At 36.8% G+C, this 24347-nt stretch overlaps 2 protein-coding genes across 2 annotated transcripts; both read left to right on the top strand.

The window, feature by feature from the left end:
- The first annotated feature begins 203 nt into the window (after window positions 1–203).
- Window positions 204–22545, top strand: LOC145780879 ((Lyso)-N-acylphosphatidylethanolamine lipase-like). The gene is made up of 9 exons (XM_082592534.1): window positions 204–311; window positions 6228–6313; window positions 6568–6707; window positions 17164–17396; window positions 17977–18122; window positions 18637–18754; window positions 19195–19265; window positions 19498–19613; window positions 20688–22545. The coding sequence occupies exons 1-9, from the start codon at window positions 259–261 to the stop codon at window positions 20775–20777; spliced, it is 1053 nt and encodes a 350-aa protein (XP_082448660.1). The 5' UTR covers window positions 204–258; the 3' UTR covers window positions 20778–22545.
- LOC145776444 (uncharacterized) lies at window positions 9107–15815 on the top strand. Its single transcript, XM_082587818.1, has 5 exons — window positions 9107–9306; window positions 13474–13796; window positions 14445–14579; window positions 14675–14955; window positions 15072–15815. Exons 1-5 carry the CDS (start codon window positions 9143–9145, stop codon window positions 15813–15815), a joined length of 1647 nt encoding a protein of 548 aa, XP_082443944.1. The 5' UTR covers window positions 9107–9142.
- Window positions 22546–24347: the final 1802 nt, after the last annotated feature.

Genomic DNA, 24347 nt, shown 5'->3' on the forward strand with positions numbered 1-24347 from the left:
AATGCTCTTGAATGGCTGTCAAAACGTTTTGTGTTATGGTCATGACAAGGTAATATGTTTGGTGTTGTATATACTGGGTTTGAGAATAAATAAAATCCAGCATTGCTTATATGATAACGCACATAGTTATTGTTTTGTCATATGGTAGACTATCTCAAGCTTCATGCAAACAAACACCATTTATAATAAATTTACTTAATTAAAAGATATAGCCTATAGGCTAGCCTGTATGACTTGATTGTTTTAAAACGTGTAACAATGGCTTCTGAAACTGACAAATTGACAAGTGAAAATATGCAAGCATTAGAAAGGTATGTACTATGTTGCTTTTTTATGAACCTACACTGGCTTACAGTAGAAGTAATTATATGCCAGGGAGAATGTCTGGCTAAAGCTGATTCAATTAATAATGACAGTTACATATACTGTAACTTCTAATATAATTAGATCACATCATTGCTGCGGAGGTTCATTGTATTGTACGCTTGTTCACTTTGTATTGTTCACACAGTGAACAAAATACAAACACTGTTCACTGTTCTTGTGAAGAACTTGTAAAATTCTATAATTTATCTCTTAAATTTGTTTTTAATAGCATTGATCATGCTCACATTCAGAACAAATTTTATCTGGTTTACTATGGAACTCAACAAAGAAAAGCAAATTCGAAAAAAGCTTGAATGCAAATGGAGTAAAACTAAAATCTATTCATTGAAATATTTACAAAAAACAATGCTAATATGTGAACATGTTAGTACTTGAAGCCAAGAAAAATTACTCTCTTAAGCAATTCAGTGAAAACAAAACTCCAAAACATGTTTTCAAACTTTGTAAGACATTGATGAGCAAAGATAACAGAAGTGTTCATCCAACTGGAAAGACTGCTCAAGAAATTGCTGTATCATTTAGCCAATACTTTTTAAAGAAAATTAGTTCAATCAGAAATACTCTTCCCTGTCTTGACCACACCACTGGAGGAACTCAGTCAGCAGATCCTTGTAGCCATAAGCACATAGATTTTTTCATTTTCTGGTTTTCATGAAACAAACAAGACTAAAGTTCTAAACATTTTAACTGCATCATCATCTGCATTTTGTGTGAACTAGATCCAGTGCCCTCATAGCTCCTCAAAAGCATTCATCATCTTTTCTGACTTCTGCTGTAAACAAATCCTTGGCAACTGGTCTTGACCCGCCAGAACTCAAACATGTCATTGTTTGTCCATACCTAAAAAGCCAAGTCTAGATAAAGAAAAGTTCAAGAAGTATCGCCCTGTGTCCAATGTATTTTTTGTGTCCATAATATTAGAAGATTAGTTAGCTGACAGTTAAATGATTTCTTAAACGTGCAACTGCAAAATTTATTTGATGTCAATCAATCTGCTTATAGTCAACATCACTCCAAAGAAACCGCTTTACTAAAAGTCCATAATGATATTGCTACTGCAGGCCTTAAAACTCGTGTTTTTTTCCGGCAGCCATCGTGGCCTACCGAGAGCTCCTTCTCGGCGGCCAAATCTGCTTGCTTGGAGGCCAAAATACAAATAACGATAGCACAAGTAAATAGAATTAAACTTGCTACAATGCTAAAATGATCACTTAGTGTTGTTGAAGCCTGCCATAGAATTGTTGTGCCACGCAATAATTGCTTTGTCGGGATTGTAATCCGGTATTGCGGACCACCTAACGACCCAAATTGTTTCAACTGCATACATATGCAGTTGAAACCCAAACTGTTTCAACCGCCTTTCATAAAACCTGACCATTCATACCGTTATGATGTCACCATTTAGGGCAGTGGTTCTCAACGGGGGCGGTACCGCCCCCCGGGGGGGGGGGGGGCGTTTTGATTTTTCAGGGGGGCGGTACGATTAACTCGGCTTAAGGGGGGGCGTTTTGATTATTAAGGGACATTCTGGTTTAACCCATCTTCCGCCCAGCGTAACGATTTCGTGAAAGAGCTCGTATCTTCGTGATAGCATTTCCTACCTCATACCTGGTGGAAAAGGGATTCAGCTGCTGTTGTTCTGGTACGCTAAACAGCGAAACCCACTTGACATATCCAATTATCCATAAGAGGTGATCCTCGAATGTTTCTCACTGGCTTTACACCGGATGTGAAGAAACTGGCACTTTCTCACCAAGCCCAAGGTTCACACTGACTACCAGTAGGCGTACGGTACACTGTTTTCCTGCTCGCAAATATAGGCTATATTTGCTTTTCATCAAATGTAATTAGGCCTACTAATCTCTAAAACCCTTACGGCCTGTTTCACCCTAAAAGGGGGATCATCAAAAGGTCCTTATTCTAATAGAAATAGAATTCTATTTGAATAAGTACCTTCTGATAATCCCCCTTTTAGGGCGAAACAGGCTGTAAGGGTTTTAGAGACTGGTAACTAGCCTATATTTGATGTAATTCGCTCTGTTTGGCTTTTTGCTTGACATTGAGCACTTTTTGTAGTAGGTACCATATAAATAGTATTTACTGTTTTATATTCGCTTTTCGTAATTAATCGTTTTTGTTGGGAGGCGGTAACATTTTGCCAGTTCATGAAGGGGGCGTTGGGCAAAAAAAAAGGTTGAGAAACACTGATTTAGGGTGTGAAGTCACTAACCCACAGCGGAAACATTTTTCAACTCTGAAGACTGGGTGTTTTCCCCTTGGATGTCAAGTAACCTACCCAGACAACAAAATTCGTCATGTTTACATTGATTCTACGTTTGGAATCGTTAAATCAGGGTAAAAATGACGAATTTTGTTGTCTGGGTAGTTCTCCTTTTTAACAACGATTCAATGTCGGACAACATTGAATCTACATAAAAACGACAATGTTGCCAGCCGATGTAAATTAGCACTTCGGATTAACACTTTGTTAAAATAAACGTCGAGAATTAACGTTGAAAATAAACGTCGAGAATTACAATCAAGACTTGGTGATCGCAGCTGGATATTTTCCATACAATAGTAAATGTTTTGCACAATACAGCAGTGGTGATTATGACACGCTGACCTAATTCTGCGTCACTCTTTGATACTAGATGTTTTCGGCAGTTAATTTGCGATCATTCTATTGCAAAATTAATTAATTGGCTAGAAGAAACCGGCAGCCAAATTGGCCGACTAAGGAGGTAGCAGGCCTTAAAACTCGTATTTTTTTCCGGCAGCCATCGTGGCCTACCGGGAGCTCCTTATCGGCGGCCAAATCTGCGCGCTTGGAGGCCAAAATACAAATAAGCATAGCACAAGTAAATAGACTTAAACTTGCTACAATGCTAAAATGATCACTTAGCGTTGTTGAAGTCTGGGCGACGTCCTGCAATAGAATCGTTGTACCACGCAATAACTGCTTTATCGGGATTGTAATCCGGTATTGCGGGACCATCTAACGACACTAAATCGTTTCAGCTGCTTAGTAAATTGTTTCAACTGCATTACCGAAAAACCGCCTTTCATTAAATCTGACCATTTATACTGTTATGATTGTACCATTGAGGGTGTGAGGTCACTAACCCATAGTGGGAACATTTCTTAACTATGAAGACACGTGTTTTCCCCTCGGATGTCAACTAACTTAGTTCTCCTTTTTAACAACGATTCAATGTCCGACAACATTACACCGACATAAAAACGACAATATTGCCAGCCGATGTAAATTAGCACTTCAGATTAACACTTTGTTAAAATAAACGTCGGGAATTACAAACAAGACTTAGTTAAACGGGCAAATGCGCGAAGGTTTTTTAAAAACTTTATTCTAGATCATTTAATAAGCGGAAAATTCGTCTTGTTTTTGTTCAGTTATGTTCGTCCAGTACTGCTATATAATCATACAAAAATCGCAAACCTGCGACTTGTGGTTTCGCGTCATGGTAATTAACGCTATTATTCGCGCATAATGGATGAATGCGCGTTGGCCTAACGTGCTCACGCATTTGTGAATGCGCCGGTACAGCTGGTGATCGCAGCTAGATATATTCCCTAATATACAATAGTAAGTGTTCCCACACAACACATCAGTGGTGATTATAACGGGCTGACCTAATTCTGCCTCACTCTTTGATACTACCGTACGTATTTTCGACAGTTAATCCACGCTCATTCTATTGCAAAATTAAATGCAGTCGAAATCGTTTAAGCGCATAGTCAATTTGTCAAGCTTTTTTATGCGCTTAAACGGTATATGCGCTTAACCGTTTACATTGTATGACAGTATCCTATACGTCAATACCGAACGTTTATCTAACGCAAAAGCGTGAAAACAGACCGCTGGACTTTTTCGATGAACGAAGGCATTGAGCCTTAATACGTAACCCGGAGTGTTAGGAGATTTACAGAATATTCTAGAATAGTACTGTACAACCGAATTCCAAATAACGGTACTACTTTGTTTGGCTGTTGGTCAGCGAAGTGTGACGCAGCAACAACTGTTCACGCGCGTTCCTCGTGGCTTTCGGGTAGCTGCCGTGATCACCCAACCGTAACGAATTCGCTTCAGCGAGCAAGAAAGAAAATTCACTAATCATGCGATTTAGATAGTTAATGTTTTGTTTACGATTCTGTCGGACAAACAAAACTCTTTTCGCGTTGCTGACTTGCTAATTTCCTCTCGTATTCTTTATTTTTGCAGTTTAAATAATACTTAGTCTTGTGGTTCTACAGTTCGTACTGCGACGTAATGATACTTGTTTATGATGTAACAATCCATAAATAAAATGTGGTCTTGTGATTCATACAGCACTGTACTCAAATCATAGAAGAGAAGGCCTTTTTCGTGCGGTTTTACTTTATTGTTTAAATCATGTAGGCGCTAACTGTCTGTCTTGAGGTGTTATCTTGAGCAACTTAACACTTTGCCAAAGGAAATATGCGGTTAAGTGATAAAAGTCTACAAATCTATCAAGAATTCCTAGTCGCTTAGCCGATTTATGCGATTAATCATTATGCGACTAACCGTTGAATTTTCTTCACAAGTGAATGGGAATGGTTTGGGATTATGCAATGCTATGCTCTAAAGCGATTTATGCTCTTAACCGATATGCGACTAGCCGATTTCGACTGTAAATGGCTAGAAGAAACCGGCGGCCAAACCTGGCCGACTGAGACGGTAGCACCGGCGGTCATTCAAGTACTACTTAGCGGCCATGGCCGCGATGGCCGCCGGCTGCTTTAAGGCTTGAGGTAGCACTGGCGGTCATTCAAGAACTACTTAGCGGCCATGGCCGCCGGCTGCTTTCAGTCTTGTACTGTACTTCTGTGTAATCACAGCTGTGTTCTACTTTCTCTTGATCCCTCAGCTGCTTTTGATACCATTGATCGCAAAATTATTTTAAACCATCTCAAATCAGATTTTGGCATTACAGGAACGCACTTTATTGGCTTTCTTCTTATTTTTATGACCGAACTTAGTCTGTAGCAATTGAAAACTCAATGTCTTCTGCAACATTTCTTTCATGTGGAGTTGCTCATGGTTCTGTTCTTCGTCCTATTTTGTTTTTCCTGTACATAAAACCCTTGTTTGACATCATAAAGCGACATGGGCTTTCATTTCACTCATATGCTGATTGTTAAGTCTTGTGTTTTTCATCTCAGAAATTTTGATGCCATCAGACAGTTCATAAATGTTGAATCAAGTTTAGCGTGAAAAAAAGTTGACAGGACGTTAGGTCGACTAGACATTTGGTCGACAGAACGATTCATTTTAGGGTTAGGCTTAACTAACCCTAACTCTAACCTTAACCCAGGGTTACCTAACTCTAACCGTAACCCAAATGTCCTGTCGACCAAAAACTGTCTTGTCGACCAAATGTCTTGTCGACCAAATGTCCTATCGACCAAATGTCTTGTCGACCAAATGTCTGTCGACCAAACGTCCTGTCGACCAAATGTTTGTTGACCAAACGACCGGCTATGATACTTTTTTTGGACATTTTGACCAAATTGACTATATTTTTTCGGACATTTTGCTAAAAAATCGGTCAATGACCGAAAAAAAAAACCCAGCCATTGTCATGTTTATTGCACAACACCCATGAGCATAGTTTGCACTATGGATGTGGCGCTTTATAAATATTATCATTATTATTATTTTAGCTGTTGTGTCAGGTTAATTTTTGGCCTAAGGAATTGGTCATATACCGTAATTTTATTCATGTAAACAATAAATGTATTGTATATAATGTTCATGGTTTTATGCTCATGAAGCAAAAAATGTTATTTGTGTTTAGTGATTTGCCCCATGTGAAAGCATGTTGTCAGTGGACACCGACTTCTTCCAATCACCTTGTAGAAGCTGAGACTAAAATGCTTCAACGTAGGTTGTTTGTTATAAAGTTACAACATAACATAGTTTCCCTTGCTTTAGTAGTTTGCCAAACTTTAATAATTCTTATTAAACGAATAGGAAATATAAATATCACTCTTGTAGATTTTTGTAATTAAGTTTCAACAGTTAACAACATTTTAACAACCTTTTAACCAACAAGTTTCAACCTTTTAACCATTTTCAACAGTTAACTAATAACTTCACTATCAGTATCCATTGGTTCTTCTTAATACTTTTCGCAGAGGTTAAGTCAACATTGGAAAAAAAATTTGTTAAGCTGCCAGATGGCAACAAGTTATGGACAGTGATAGCAAACTATGGTGCTTCTGATAAGATTCCACTTGTAATGGTTCATGGCTTTGCTGGAGGAGTAGGGCTTTGGGTAAGTCCAAAAGGAATCAGTGTCTTATAATAAGGCCATTTTAAAGGTATAGGCCTTTCTTGTTTTAAACATTTTTTTATATAAGCTTTGGTAAACCGTTTTATAGCTCAAACATGGTGAAATAAGATTGCACAAGCAGCATGCAAGCCGAGGTTATAGAAACAGCATGCGATGCATTACCATAAAAAAGATTAAGGCCGCGCTGAAGCGGTCGTGATAATGATACTGGTCTCGTTATTGGGTGGTCGCAGGGATATCTACAACTACGGGATTGCTAACTCACGTTTAATGACTCAGCAATTTTGTCATAAGCGGGCCGACGGTATTTTTGAACTTTGAAGTGTTTCCACAATTCCTTTGCAAGTTTGCAGTGTGCTGACCAGAGAATTCATAACTCTGTGCTTATTAGATTGTCACTGCAGAATTAGTTTTGTTTTTTGGTTATGATTTAAGTAAAGGGAGTAAATGTAAAGCTTTGTAGTGGTTCTTTGCTTAGATTGGCTGGCTACTAAAATGGTGTGCTAGGCTAGGGGTTCAGCAGAAGCAATATATGCAAGTTAGGATATAAACTTTCCTGCTAACTAGTCAAAAATTTTAAAAACTTGAGTTTAGGCTATTTATAACTATATAGAAACATCTATTTTTGTAATCTGACAATTCAAATAGACTTTCCCCCTTGTCTTTTATGCGGCATTAAATGCCATTAACTTTTTGTATGGTACCGTAGCCTACTACTACAACAATCCTATGCCTGCCCTGCATGTACTAATCGTAGGCTACTCTGCAAAGTTGATGGCAGGTTGCATCAGTACATGCTTACACTATGGGGTTATTAGGCTTACCAGTACCAACATTGTTGCTGATTCTCACCAGCTACGGTACGTTGATAATCAAGTGGCTAGGCAAGTTTCACTGAAGGTGCTGACCTGATCACAAGTTTGATTCATGGCAGTAGGTATCACTTGTTTTTATGAATGAGCAGACAGGAAAGGCCAGTTCAGCTTCTGGAGTAGGCCTGGTTAAACTAGACTTCAAGAATTTTGTGTGGCAGTCACCAGTAAAGTGAAACTGTCACTTTACTAAAATTACCGGTAGCCAGTAAAAATATTTCATGACAGCCTACCTTAAAAATATTTACACTGCTTGTACCATTATCGATCCATGTATATTGCTTTCAGCTAAATTGCAGTGTTAAGTTTCTATCTGTATTTAATGTAAACTGAAAGATGGTGTATAAATGTTGTGTACCAGGTTGTAAAACTGGTTATAAAACGAATGACAGTAAAGAGAAAATTGCTTTATATAGGTTTCCTAAAGAACATGAGCTAAAACAAAAATGGATAAAAGTAATTCCGAGGAAAGATTGGATTGTCACAGAGTCATCCAGAGTATGTTCCCTGCATTTTCATGAGAATGACTTTGTAACGGATTCTTGTGATACAAGAATTGATCGAATGGAAGTACGGGGTTCAAGTACATTGCAAAGAAAGCGATTAAAATCTGTTGCAGTTCCTCGTGTTTTTTTGGCTTTACCCCAGTATCTGACAAAGGCAAGTTCTGTGCCTCGCAAAACTGCATCATCTGCATCTGCCAGGTTGAAAAAAGAAAATTCTGTCATTGAACAACAAAATCAAAATCTGTTCCAAAAAGAGGTGATCAAAAATTTTGCTTTATTTAAGACAAATATTCAGAATGAAGTATTACCAAGTGGTTATGTCGTTATTTTCAAAGAATCAAATATCCAGTTTCATTATATTGCCATTTCTGAAGACTTCACATTTGCACCCAAACTTCTATCCTCTGTTGTTGTTACTGATGCTTTGGAAGTTCAAGCATATGTGTGTTCTGCAGTCCTGCCTCGCATAGTTTATAAACATCTCTTCGCTTCTCAATGTTTAACAACCATTTCTGAGCTTACAAATTTACTGGCATTATGTAAATCACTATGCAGCAAGTCATTTGATAGTATAAGTCATACTCAGTTGTTGGAGTTAGCTGCATCATGTCTAGAGCAATGTGCATCCATAGATTTGACCATTTGCAATGAAAACACATGTGTGCCTTTATTAAAATTTATTGTAGAACAAATATCTTTACTCCAAGTACCAAAAAATGCTCGTCGCTATTCCACCAATACTATCACTACTGCATTTTTATGGCAACTGACCAGTTCATCCCTTTATAAAAAACTACGAAATTTTTTTGTATTGCCTTGTCGAAGCCGTCTTCGTCAGCTTTCTACTGGAATGACTGTTGACTTTGCAAAACTGGATTTGGAATATTTAAGATTACGAACATCTGAATTATCTCAACGGGAACGAATTGTCGTTTTAATGATGGATGAAGTGTATACTGCTCAGCGTGTTGAATATACTAGTGGCTCTTTCATTGGTTTAACTGAAGAAGGTCAGCCTGCAAAAACTGTATTGACATTTATGGTCCAATCAATAAGTGGAAAGTACAAAGATGTTGTTTGTCTCATTCCTGTAGAAAAACTTGACACTAATTTGTTGAAGAGTTGGTTTGAACGTGTGATGCTTGCACTCAATGATATCTTTTTTGTAGTTGCTGTATCTGCAGACAATCATGTCTGTAACAGGTAAGATAACATTTTTCTAATTACATCATAGTACCGGTAGTTTGTTTGGGTACTTACTGCGTAAGCTGTTCATATATATAATTGGGTCATTCCATATTAAATCATCACAAATTTTTGGAATTTGTAACCAAAAATTTTAAAATATCTAAAATTCCTATGACATGGAGCTATTTAACAGAAAAGGTTATTCTGAAAATTTGAGCAAATTCGACCAAGCGGTTTAAAAGTTATACCCATTTTAAATTTTCACCACCAGGTGGCCAAAATACAAAGAGCGCCCCATAATTTGTAAAAAACTTTGACTAAATGTTTAATATCTTTCTTAATAATTGTCACATCGGGTCCAAATTTGGTATACTACTAATTTGAACCCTAAAGACTTCAAAAATGATGGTTAAAAAATTCTGCAACAATCCTTTCCCCCTTGAATTTGTGTTTCAAAACTTGCTTCCAGATTTTCTGATACATCGACTTCCGCACTGAATATCTCAGGGTGCCCAAGTGGCCAACTTGCAAAAATGGTCTCAAATTGTTCATTAAAAGGTCTACTTTTAATAGCAATAAAAAATAGTGTTTGTATATGTCTGTAACACAAAAAAATGTGAACATATTTAGTTACAACCTTATTACATGCTAAAATGCCAATATCATTAAAGCAGTGTTATAACATAACCCGATGAATATCATGCAACATCAAACATGCCAATACCCAACAGTAACAAACATCTATTCAACTACACAATGTTATTCATTTATCAAATTTCAATGTGATCAAACTCAGTTCTTGTTGGGGAATGGTATAACAGCGACTATAACCGGATGTGCTTGATGGTGTAGCAATTTTGCAAAGAATGTGAGATTCCGGCACCCAACAAACATCATCTCGCACCGGCCAGTGGAATCTGGTTGCAGGTCCGTGTGGGTGCATAAATCGAATTTGAACATCTTTTTCATCTTTGTTGGTTGCAAGCACCAAACCAATCCACCAAAAATCATCATAATTGCAAGCTACATAATCCATACAACTGGTTTGAATATGTGAATGAACTTTCAAAAATGAAAAAGAACCATTATTTTCTTTATCATCACTTGTTCGCTTAAATACGATTTCGTTTTTAGACAATGGCTGATAAAAATGAAAAGACCTAGTTCCTGGTATAGTGCTTCCAAGCTTGTACCGCAATTCTAATGCCTTACGAGCACATTCCAAGTTTTCTTTACTGATGAAGTCAAATTGTATTCCTTTTATTGAATTTACACAGAACTGCAACATTGAATTTATATCAAGAATTTGATCCGAATATGGTCTCTGTAAACTTTCACGTGCTACCAGTCGTTTAACCGTTCCACCAATCCCGTCACAAGGAGATTTCCCATGAGAAGTGGCAAAAAAAGTCCAGTCAGCATCCAAGCCAAAATCTTCTTTATGGTGGCACAAATTCATCATATTCTTGTAATTTTTGTACTGTCCTGCACACCCGTCAGAATAATAACTCACTTTTGATACGCTTGGAATATTTTGTTGGATAAATTTGGCTGTACGTTGCTGAATGACATTAACAAAGGTTGTGTCGTGCTCTAAGTCATCAGAAATATAACAGATTGATTTATGACAAATAGCATTTTCATTGTTTGGTCGGAAATAGATGGCAACAGGGTGTAAAGTACATTGGGTTACATTCCAGTGAAAACTTTGAATTTCATCCTGGACTATGAATCGATAGTTTTCTGCAAAGTCAAGAAGAGCGATAGCTTCATTATCTTTCAAATTATCTTTTTGCATTTTAAGAGCATTTGACTGGCATTTTGCGATGTAAGAATGTGCTGTGAGTTTGTCAAATGCATTTCCAATAATATCCAAAAAATCAGTAACTGAAGCTGTACGAGTAATTAACTGGGAGCGATCTGTCGATATCCATTGCTGAAAAGAGATATCTGTAATGTTTATTGATTCGAATAAATTTGACAAATAACTCTGTAAATTTATAATACCAGGACAATTTTCACAGCCGTGCATCATACAATGCTTATTTTTAACATCGCAAACAATCAAATTCATCATTTCTTTGTAACCCATGGATGACTTCGTTGCCTCAGCAAGCAAGATGGCATTCTGATGTATAGTACACACGCAGACGCAGTGAGATCCTGACGAAGAGACAGTTAAGCATGATTTGGGGCGAAGTGAACAAAACTTTGAAAATCCAATTTTAGAATTTGGATGTTTATTTTTGAATTCCACATGCAACTCTTTTAAATTGCACAGTAGTAACCGCTTCTGTTCATGTACATTCTTTTTAATACTCACAAAATTTTTCATTCCTGGCATATGTCTAGAATGCTCGCCCTCCTTATAAAAATGTTCAACAGCTTTGATTGTTTCATCAAGTATGAGGTTTTTTCCTTTTGGTTCTTTGGGTGCTGCTAACAAACCTTGTTCTTTTTTTAAATTTAAAGCCAAACGAACAGAATACTCAGAAACTTTAAAGAAATCAGCAGTTTTGCGAATAGACCATGATCTTGGTTTAAATGTTAAAAGCATCAGCTTCATTTTGTGATCTGCATTTTTCATTCGCTCTTTTATATCATACAAAAGTACGTCCAAATCATCCGCCTTTACTTGTACATCCTTCATTCTTGCTTCATCTAGTGAAGAATCTGGTTGCTGCAGTTGGTCAGTAGCAACACCAATAACGCTTGCAAAATCTTCTTGCAATCCCTTAACTGTCTTTGAGATTTTTTTTCTTGCTGAATTAATTCGCTGATGCTTGGGTAAGCCATGGTGGGTTATTGGGGATTGTCCAATAGAAATTAAAGTATTGTCGAGTTTTCTTTTTGATGCTAACCGACTGTCATCATCGATCTGAATATCTGAGTCTTCACTCGAGAAGACCCCAACAGTATCATCATCAGGACAGCTTGACTCACTGTCATTGTCAACTGGTTCATCAATTGCTGTTTTTGCTTGCTTGAAGCAGTTACGACAAAACTGCTTTCCTGGTACAACAGCGTATTTTATTATTTTTAATTTTTTGGCCATTTCAAGATTTATTTTATGTCCACCTTGTGGCATTTTGCTTTTATGAACTTGAAAAATGTTGCAACATTTTACATTCTTCATCTCATATCTTTTACCAAAGATTTGTTCATGATGTAAACAAACTGTTCCAGAAAAATCAATTGGTAATCCCGCTCTCCATAGTAAAACTTCCTTTACATCATCTTTAAAATCATCTAAATTTTTCATTCCAATCTTTTTAATATATGTTGTTTTATGGCATTCCTCTTCTCTTTTAGTTCCCACAGAACACTGATTCATATTATTATTGTTAGTTTGTAAATTAGAGATAATACCTGCATGTAAAATAAAAAAAATTCGTTAGTTGCAATACATGCTTTTTATATTGTATATAATAAGCGAAAGCAATAATGATTTTTTAGGTAGATAACAAAAACCTTTTATTTCTTGTGTAACTTAAATATACAAACACAAATTTTTATTGGTATAAAATGTGGAACTTCTACCGAATAAGTTGAGACCATTTTTGATAGTTGGTCACTTGGGCACCCTGAGATATTTCGGGCGGAAGTCGACATATCAAAAAATCTGGGAGCAAGCTTTTGTATAACAAATTTAAGGAGGAAAGGGTTGTTGCACAATTTTTTAACCATCATTTTTGAACTCCTTGGGTTTCAAAATGGTAGTATACCAAATTTCAGCCCCCTGTGACAAATATTTAGAAAGATATTTGACTTTTTGATCACAGTTTTTGTCAAATTTTAGGGCGCTCCTTGTACTTTGGCCACCTGGTGGTGAAAATTTCAAACGTGCATAACTTTTGAACCGCTAGGTCAAATTTGCTCAAATTTTCAGAATAACTTATTACTTTAAATATCTTCATTTCCTGATAATTTACAAAAAAATTAAAAATTTTGGTTACATGGCTGTGATGATTAAGCATGGAATGACCCAATTGTTTAAATAAAATATTTTATTATGCTTTCATTCTCATATGCTCGATAGTCTCTTAGATCTCAATGAAATAAAAACTCAAACTTTTGCCTGTTGCATTTGCAACTTTTTATAAACATTGTTTAAAAACAAAGTGACATCTATTGCTGTATATACCATTTTCACCACTTTAAGCTGTACTTTTTGTTTTATAGGAAATTGTTTGTTGATCTGTGTGGTGGAAAGCTTTCGCACAGCATAGAGCATCCATTGAGAAAAGAGGAAAAACTGTTTTTATTTTTTGATTTTACTCATAACCTGAAGAATATTTACAACAATTTTGTAAAAAGGAAAAGGATGCATCTCCCTTGTACTGGCCATGAGCACCTGCTTGGTCAGTCATGTATTGCAGAATTTCATCATTTGTCTCGCCTGTATGCTATGGAAGAAGACAAGGCATTAAAGGTTGCTCACAAACTGAAGAAATCCTCATTAAATCCAAGCAGCATTTCACGGACATCTCCACTACATGCTCTCAGTAGGTGTTTGGTTAGTGTTCTTATAAATGCATTATTGTACAAATGTACAACTTGGTAGAAAATGCATTCAATGTAACTTCTTCAAAAACTTGAAGAACATGTAATCAAGTGCAAATTGTATAATAGTGTTGACCAGATATAGCATTTTAAGATCCTGAGACGAATTGGTAATTTTAAACGTTGATTGGTTAAAATATTTTTTCTTTTTTCCAAATGTAGTTCTTGCAATTTCTATCCGTCTCAAAATTCCATGGTCACACCTCCCATCTTCAGTTATTAAATGTCCAAGATAGGAAAAAGATTTTACTTTTTGTATAATTTCATTGTCAATTATAATTTGGAGTACTGGAGTGTCTGATGATTTTGAGATTATTATTGATTTGGTCTTTTTAGCGTTAATTTTCATATTAAATTCTTTACCAATTGGCAATTGAGTTAACATTGTCCACTATTTCTTGAAGATCTTCTTGTGATTCAGCCAACAGAACAGTATCATCAGCATAGCGTAAATTTGTTATGTTCAAGCTATAGCTATATAGCTGGTAATAAATTTTATGTATTTATGTGCAAGGTGTGTGTTTGTGTTCATGCCAATGCTTTACTAGTATTTTTGTGTGACTATTGACTAGTTATTTTTTGGCATGCAGGTGTTTTCAATGAATCAACTGTTCGTGGCTTGGATCATTACAGCACAGCTTGTTCAGCATTTTCAGAAACTGCTCGATATATCAATTTTGTCACCAACATTTGGAAAGTAATGTCTGTTAAAACTTGTTTTAAAGGTATGTACAGTCTATGGAGGTCAAAGAAACAAGCACTATAGTGCAGATAAGCTGAGCCTATGTATAACCCTATAAAATTTTGGTACTTTGTTTAGGAGAGAAGAAAAGAGATCCTATGTTCATTCCATTAAGCATCAGCCATGAGACAAATCATGTTGGGTTGCTTTTTTTGAAAGAAGCAACAAAAATTTTTGAAGAATGGCGTGTTTGTGGAACGGCTGGGCTTTCCAACGAGACATTCACAGCTTGCATTCAGTCCATGGGAGCAGTAGTTGAACTTGCCACCTACCTTCAAACCAATCATGGTTTTGATTATCTGCTTTCAGGCAAAGTTATGTCGGATCCTATTGAAGGCCGCTTTGGCTGGTATAGGCAGGTCAGTTTATATTATTCTGTACTAGTATTATTAGAGATCACTGTATGGTTTGCTAAGGATTCGCTGGTGTTGCTTTTAGTGCGTTACATATATTGAGTTTCATTTTTTGTATACAGGTCAATGGCGGCAATTTCTTTATTTCCGTCAAGCAGCTGCTTTTGGCTGAAAAGAAAATACGTTGCTTAAGTTTGCTACAGCAGCAAACTCTGTTGGCAGCCTCAAGAATTTCTGACATTTTTTCTAATGATGACGATGGTAGTGAAGTTAATGAAGAGCAGGTTTGGCTTGCAGACTTTTTTCTTGGTATTGTATTAGAGGATATGTCAGAATCGGATGCTGCTATTGCCTACTATGTCAGCGGATACATTGCACGCAGCATTGTACGCCGCACGAAGTGCTGTGCTTGCAAGGAGTTGCTAATAAAGGGAGATGATGAGCCTGATTTGAAGAGCTCCATCCCAAATGAGCATAAGCATCTGTTTGAAATGGCTAACCGAGGAGGTTTATGTGAACCGTCTGAATTTTGCTTTGGGACAACTGTACTGGCTGCTCAGTGTTATCAGGCCATCATTAATGATCCTTCTATGATGAGAAAGTTTTTATCTTTAAACAGTCATCAGCGTGCCTTTGTTGATGCAATCAAAAAGATGCTTTGCTCATCAAAGATTCTTGTTAGTTTACTAAATACAAAATGTTCTACTGGGCATTGTAATTTTGACTTAATTGTGCAATGTGCTTTTAATTGTTTTTCAAAAAATCAGCTTAAACGTTTTAACAGTCAACCAACTGTTGATAAACCACAACCTAAACTGCTTCGAAAAATCAGAAAACTAACATCAAAAGCTTCTAGTAGCAGCTAATTTTAAGTTGTAGGAAATATGCTTACATATCTTCACATGTCATTTGTATTGAACTTGTATTTTTCATTTTTTTTACACTATATGTATTATGCGTATGATTGTCACCAGACTTCTATCCAGTATTATTTGTGCATAATGTTATAATTCATTGCGATTAAAGGTGGGAAGTACTTTTCCGATACCGCTACTGGTACCAACAATACATTTTGAGCCAAGTATGGAGTACTGAAGTACTTTTCAAAGCTGATTTCAGTCGATGCCGGTACTTTTTCGGCTCTTGCTTAGCTAGCATTATATCCACATTAGCGAGAATGCTTTCAGGTGTTTGGCTCATGAAAGTTGGAATTTACGCAATATTATCACACCTTTCAGGCTCCTCGGTTATCAGTAGTCTGCAGACGAGCTAGTCACTGTCAACGCTTATTTTGGCACTAATGTCTGTGTGTGCTTGGTTATTATACGTCTTTACTGTATTCGCTATTCCAACCACGCCACTGCTCTATTGTGTTTTAGGGTAGTATTTTTATGCTTTATTTTGTGTAACTAAAAGAAAACTATCTGTTTTATTGCTTCATATCTACTGCACACGTTTTAATTTGAATTTATGACTCCTGTTACGATGCATACCCATTTTGTTTTCTCTTAATGCTTACCGTATTCATAATTAACGTTTGTGGTAGAGCTTTCTTTAGCCTGATGGCTACATGCCGACGCAAGTTGAATATTCCATAAATATACGGTTAGTTACATGGTACACTTTTGTACTTGTACATAGATGACTGAGTGCAGTGGCGTTGCCAAAGGGGGTTTAGGGGGTTACAACCCCCCCTTTGGCACGCGTGTGACGTCACAAGAGCGAGTTTTGCCAATACCAAACATTCAAACATCTCAGCCAGGAATTAACAAGGAAAAAACATAGAGACTTAGCTTTATTACCGAAAAATGCCCAAGAAAACATGATCTTATCCTTTTGCTATGCCACTGGACAGCACCATTTTACAGGAATATTTATACCAACATTTTTGTTGAAAATGCTCTCAGAACGCACCAAATTCAAAGTAATTTTTCAAATTTTTCTGGGGGAGTTTCCCCAGACCCCCCGCCGCTGGGTGTCGCCTTTCGCGAAGACAACGTCGGGCTTCGCCCGCCGGCCGTCAACCCCCCCCTCTTTCAAAATTCCTGGCTACGCCACTGACTGAGTGCCTCCTGATTGCATCGTATCTTCACAATGTGGTGATTTTGACGTCGGCCCGCTCCTGTCATAGATATTTTCTAGTTAGCAATCCCGTAGTTGTAGATATCCCTGGGTGGTCGCCACGTGGTTTACTGTATCTATTGTATTTTCCAGGCTTTGAATTACGATTCTTTGTGCCATAACAGAACTGTCTATACTTTCGACTTGCTTGGGTTTGGACAAAGCAGCAGACCTAAGTTTGATGTTCGTCCAGAACTAGTTGAAGAAACATTTGTGGAATCTATTGAAGCATGGCGGAAGGCTGTAGAAATAGAACAAATGATATTGCTTGGCCACAGTTTTGGAGGTTATCTTGTCAGCAGCTATGCAATGAAATATCCTGACAAGTATGTTTCGGAAAAGTTTTCTTGGTTGTTGTGGTAGCACTGATACTGTAGTAGTATGCTTTTTCACGTTTCTCAAGTACTACGTGTGTTAATTCCTTTAAAATTATTTGTTGTCTGCCGGTTCTTGTGATACTTTATCTGTTATTGTTTGCTCCACACTCAAACTCTAAAATAAAATTGCAACACATGATCTGCAGTTTTCGAAAACATTTACCAGCCAGCACTGTAAAAATACCCCTATTTGTTAAAAATCTGGCAAACTAAACGCCTAAGCGTTTTAAACGAGAAGTTTTTGTTGAAGATTTGAGATGAAATCGATTGTCTAACTGGTAGACAGTAGACACAGCATTAAAAACATGAGTTTGTAACTTCTACCGTAAATACTCTCTTTGTATACGGCTCTCAGTTTTCAAACAATGCACAAGTAACTATATTTCAATTACGTTTGATAATCTTGTAGTGCATAAATTTTCCAGTGCATAAATTGGCGACTTGGTTATATGGTTTTGGCAATTTTTCAAACAAGAATTTCATAAGAAATAACAAGTCTAAATTGCATATTTTCATTATGTGTTTCAAGTGTGGTGAAACTTTTGTTAGTCGACCCATGGGGCTACAACCCAGCGCCGGCAAACCTCGATAGATTTCCGATTTGGATTCGAGCTTTGGCTCGCGTTCTTGGTCGATTCAACCCTCTGGCTGCAGTACGAGCTGCTGGGCCCTTGGGTAAGCATTTATTTGAGCGACTTCTCTCATTTTATTAACTGTTTAGTGTTTATTTTTTTAGATTTTTATAACAACCTCGCCCATTTCTTAATGCATGTAAAAACGTTATATAGCCTTTTTAAAAACGTATATATGAGTTGTGTGAGGTACGTAGATTCTGCTGCATCAAGTAGACTGATAAAGAAAGACCAACGAGGCATTTTTACAGAACTGACATTGGATACAATACAATGTGATAAACTTGCCCCTCTTTTGGTAGAGCATGCTTAATATTTAAATACATGTATTTTATTTTATTATTTTTATTTGATTTGATTTTATTTGATTTTATTTTATGTATTTTATTTTATGTATTTTATTTTATGTATTTTATTTTATTATATTTTTTACATTATATTTTATTGGTTGCTGCTTATCTTTTCAACGTTTGATGTTTTGTTGTAACTTTTTCTATATACGCACGTTTCCACCTTTTTCTGCGTTGATTGTCTAGCTCTATAATAATTTGTCACAGGACCTAAGTTAATTCGTCGTGTCCGTTCCGACTTCAAAGCAAGATATCCTGAAATTACAGCGAAGGACAAACATGCCGTGCTAGAATATATCTACCACTGTAATGCCAGTGCACCCAGGTAGGAAACGCTTTATAATATAATACAGTATCACTTGACAATGCAGTGTAAAAACATTGTGACAGATCTCCTTTTGACTTTTCCAAAACTTCTTGTGTCTGGTGTCATAACTCATAGGTGACGCACCACGTTTATGCAGCAAACTGATGACCTAACGGAAGGGCTCCAAATTGAGAAATCTAAATTTTCGAATAAAGTGACAGTGTGACACATCGCCTTGATGAATCAAGAGCTTCAATTGGCATGTGAAAATAAAACCTGTCAGAATTTCACGCGTATCTGTGAGGAAAACGTTTTGTAAACTGTGCTTATTCCTATGAAATGCATGATTGCACAGTGATTGCTTTCGCAAAGTTTTGGTTGTGATCGTAGTTGATTATGACCAAAATTTTAATAAGATGCTGCTGTATGGAAACTTGACAAACATGTTTTTATTGCAGTGGAGAAGTCGCCTTCAAAAGAATGACCGAAAATTTAGCTTTTGCCTATAAGCCAATGGTTACAAGAATCCGTAAGCTTTATAAATCTGTATGAATTAGCAATGAAGCCAGGAATTACATTTTTGGTGGATTTAACAACACTAATATTTCAGTATTTTACTCAATGGTGTTAGCTTTCTTATAATGTACATAAAATGTGTTTTCTTCTGTTCTCCAGTTCACTAGAGTACCAGACAAAAGCAGTAACTATATTTGCTTTTCATCCCGCCTTGTTGTTTAAACACGGGCTGTTTTTTTTTTCAGACGACTTAAGCAGCAATATCCCAGTTGCTTTCATATACGGTGCCAATTCATGGATGGATAGGTCATACGGCTACAAGTCGCAAAATATCCTCGAAGACAACCAGGTCCAAGTCTGGGTGAGTTGCTTGGTGCAGAGTTTCAAATTGCTCACATGACGTCATGAGTCATCATGACTCATCACGTGCTTTCGCATACTTCTGAAAGCGAAGTTGCCTTTCGTTCCATGGTCATACGTTTTCATCGAGTAAGAATGACTGAGCATTTTTCCTGGTGGCTCTGCAGCGCCACCAATTGGTGCAGCGTGCGCAATACTGTCTGACGCAGTGTTGCGCACGCTGCACGCCATTGAGAATTTAAATGTCAATTTAAATAGAAATGGTATACATACTTGAAATGAGTAACAGCTATAAAGCGAAAATTTCTCCCTTAAATATTGGAAATTCCTTCCTAGTTGGGAACCACTGATTTAGCTTCCGGGATACACCATGCACTCACATAACTGAATTCCTTCACGTTTGGGTTAATTCGGATTATTGGAAGTTTGAAGTCTTAACTAATCCTAACCAAAACAGACTCACGTGGATTGTTTAATAGGATGTCCCACTTTTAGGCGACTTTTCAGGAAAATTAGGCTCGGGTCAAATTCTGACTGGATTTTCGTCACTGATTTCAAAAGTGACGTTATTTTTTCATTGTGACGTCATCTTGATGCGCCAGCTAGCAAATTTTTGTTATTTTGGCCTTACCATTAATATGGTAAGAGCTAGAGAGTTGGGACTTGCGCCAAAATGACCGGAAGGGACGATTTCCTATTTGTTGTCAATACAATATGAAACGCTAACTGCAGCAGAAAAACATGTTTTTTCAAAATAACTCCTTTTCTGTTGCAGTTAGCGTTTCATATTGTATTGACAATAAATAGGAAATCGTCTCTTCCGGTCATTTTGGCGCAAGTTCTAACTCTCTAGCTCTTACCATATTCGTGATAAGGCCAAAATAACAAAAATCCGCTAGCTGGCGTATCAAGATGACGTCATAATAAAAAAATAACGTCATTTTTGAAATCAGTGACGAAAATCCATTCAGAATTTGACCCGAACGTAATTTTCCTGAAAAGTCGCCTAAAAGTGGGACATCCTATTGTTTAACTATAAGATAATGTTGATATGATCGTTTTGTTTGTTTGGCAGTCTATCAAAGGAGCTGGACATCACGTGTATGCGGACAGGCCTGCGCAGTTTCACGAAATAGTCGACACAGTCTGTCACGAGATAAGCTAAAAAAATTGTCTTTGCTTTTTTAAAATTTGTTTAGACTTCGTGATCATGTTTCACCATTTTACTGGTTTTTGTATGCGTAAAAGGAAGCAGATATGACATTGTGAGATGAGTTTGTATTGCACTATTTTTTCCCGGTCAATGATTTTTGTGCCTCATTTAAACATTACTTTATTTCATAATTCAGTTGTAATTTGTGTTCACGGCTTTTCAATTTTTCTAGGTACTTAGTTTCTGATCCACTTTTAATTTGTTAATTTTACACTTTCTTTTGAATACCCTCCATCGCTTTTTTCATTAACTCAACATCAGCCGATGTTGTAATGATTAATGTAAAACTGCCCCGATTTGCTGGTAGAACTTTTAACATCTTAGAAGCATTTTTTTAGAAGCGATTAATGTGGTTTTTTACATTTTATGTTCTGTATTCAACGATCCTTATCACTTTACAAGTATTTCCATTTCTAGTGTAATAAAAAAAGAAGCACCACCATATCTATCAATCGAACTAGGTCTCATTTAAGTTGTATTTTATTTTTGCAAAGAATAATTAGTAGTCGCTATGCCTCACTTTCGTTTTCACGTGCCACAGAGTGACTGTACATTGTACAAGTGTACATAGTTGTGCACGGTTATAGGCGAATTCTTCGTAAACAATTCTTCGTAAAGCAATTCTTCGTAAGCAATTCTTCGTAAAACAATTGTTCGTAAACAGTTGTTGGTGAAATGAAATCCGTAAAAGAATTTTTTGTAAAGCATTTCTTCGTATACATCAAATCTCCATTGCATGCACGAACAAATGCTTTGGGAAGAATTGTTTTACAAAGAATTAACTTTACGAAGAATTGTTTTACGAAAAATTGCTTACGAAGAATTGCTTTACGAAGAACTGTTTACGAAGAAAACGTCGGACACCGTTGTGCACTTATAAAATAAATTTTATAGTTTTATTCTGGATAGACGCACGAATGGATTGTGTTCCAAGTTTGTTGTCAAGTTACCGTTTGCTGTAACACAAATTCTGTTTTAGCCCAACAATGAATAATCCATTAATTATTTATTTATACCTTGTTGAATTTGCAAAGCTTGTTATTTGCGTTTATGGTACTTTCCAAGCAATGATACTCCAGCCATAGTTTATCTGCTGTATATCTGAGCGTAAAAAGATTGAAAACTCTTTGTGCGTACTCGAGTGAAAGCAAAGGGAAAAGGATAAAATGAAATAACGTGTGGGAGTAACAAGGAGTTTGTTAGCGAGTCGAACAATCTCATGCTTCGAGACGCTCGTTTTGCAAGGTCAACCCACCGAGTAGGGACTCTTCAAATAGATGACGTTATTTTCTTGTTTTTTTACCGTCTCCATTATCTCCATATAACGTTTGTATGTAGGACCGTGTGTCCGTTTTTTCTAGTTCAATTGCACAAAGATGTGATATGTTGCAAAATGCTGCGGTTTCTCCAAACGTCACGCGCTCCCAGTAGACAACAAACCAATTTTCATATCCACTTTGCTAGATTTGAGTGCGTAATAATCTTTTGTAATTAGTAGCCTATAGGTTGTTTTTATTGCTGCCGTCACAACGAAAAACAATATATGCCGAGCATAGTAATATGTACTATTGTACATATTTAGCTTATGCGAAACATCATCTATTTCCTTTGAGTGCGAAATGCTGTAATCTACACGCTATATGTTTAAAGTTACGGATTGGCATGTTTCCATTTGTTCGTACTGTTCTCTTAAATAAACATTTCCTCTTTGGACACCAAGCTCCCTCTATTTTAGTTTACTGGCATTGGAGTTTCTACTTAACAGCTTCAGAAGTCTGAAAGGTTTTTTAGTTTAGTTTTAGAGTGTGTTGTTTTTTTATCTGCGCTTTCGTGTTTTACTTTCCTGGCAGCAGTCGCGCTTGTTCAAAACGAATCAAAATCGAATCATTTCAAGTCAAGAAGCGTAATTAAACAGAAACTTTTACTCATCGTATTTTACAAGTTTTGTAGCCTATGTCTTTACCGTATCAGAGAGTTCATGATGGAAGACTGTCTTCCATCCCAGCATCCAAATCGGAATCTTCCATCGTAAAATCTGCTTTCCATCCCATTCTCTGGTCATTGTTAAGCGTTTTCCAATATTTTATACGAACAATGGTTATACCCGGATGGTTTCCACCCCCGACCGTATGTTCTAATGTTCCCTACCGCTGTTTTTCAGTGCAAACAAAGTTTCCATCAGCTTTAGTACCGTAGCTCTTATGTGGGTTATTGTGGATGCCAGAGTAAGAAACAATGTAAAATTATTAATTTCTGACTTGTCCGATTTGGTTCCCCACTTCACCTACTGTTGTAGCAAACTTTCCATAAAATTATCACAGAGTTTTTGCATTTTTGCTCTTGGATAACTAATTGATTCAAGACAAGTCAAGCCGACAAATAAACCAAATAGCCTATGGTTAAAAATAGTTTATTTCTCAAGAACTCGTTTGATGAAACAATCAATATAATAAGCATACGAACATAAATACAGCTTTTAAGGCTACATAGCAGCGGTTCTCAATCGGGGTCCGTAAGAGCGTTCGAATTTGCAGCACGATTGATAAATTACGACGTTTAAAAGTACCGGTAGTTTGTGGTAAAGATGTGTAGCCTAGGTACAAAGATTTGCCTCATCACCTTTTGGGATGTGGCATAGCCTACTTGTCAAAAAAGAAGTCATTGTGATTCCTGGAATTTATTACGAATGACATCCAATCACTTTTTATATTGTAGCCAAGCCTAATATAAATATGATATTGTCATCGCCGAGGTACGATATGAGTAAATTAGATAATTGTACAAAAATGCTGCTAGGTAAGTAGGACGGTGATTGTAAAGGCATGATTGTAAATTCTATTCTTTTGCATAGAACGTTTGTTTTCATTCGCAATAAAGTAAAATCTCAACAACATGTTTGAGAGGTCCATGACGGGATGGAAAGGGTCCGATGAGACCAAAAGGTTGAGAACCACTGCTAGGCTATAGGCCTATAACCCATTCATGAGTTTTTGTGTCTAATCTAAATAAAAATTACGGTTTACTGCTGCGGTACGATCTTCCTGAAACTACGGTAACTGTTACTTACAATTTCAAATTAAAACGATTATCCAAAAAGTTACAACTCAACTTAAAAGTGCTGTAGATTGTAAGTTTATTGATATGCAGGCGTACATGTAGCGCCCTTTGCAATGTCACAGGTGCAAGTTGTTTTCCCTTCACAACTTTCATTCCATTCTTTTTCTTCGTCATAATCGTATGGTCTAGGACAGAGAACGATACAATGTCCCTCACAAAATGGTATAAAATCTCCTTCTTCATCTGCTATCAGGCAGCTTCCTCTTTCATTATTGTCATGCGCTTGACAAGCCCCAATATCGCCACAGTCCACATACCAAACATCTAAAGGGATACGTCCACAGTTTAAATGGAACATATTTCAATAAGTAGGCTAAAGTTATTTGCAAACGTTTGAAGCTTTTCAAGTGTATTTTGGCAGTCTACGCTCTATAGTCTATAGCATCCACACAGTTGGCAAAAGTA

The sequence above is a fragment of the Aplidium turbinatum genome, chromosome 1 (genome assembly GCF_918807975.1).
Source record: "Aplidium turbinatum chromosome 1, kaAplTurb1.1, whole genome shotgun sequence".
Lineage (NCBI taxonomy): Eukaryota > Metazoa > Chordata > Ascidiacea > Aplousobranchia > Polyclinidae > Aplidium > Aplidium turbinatum.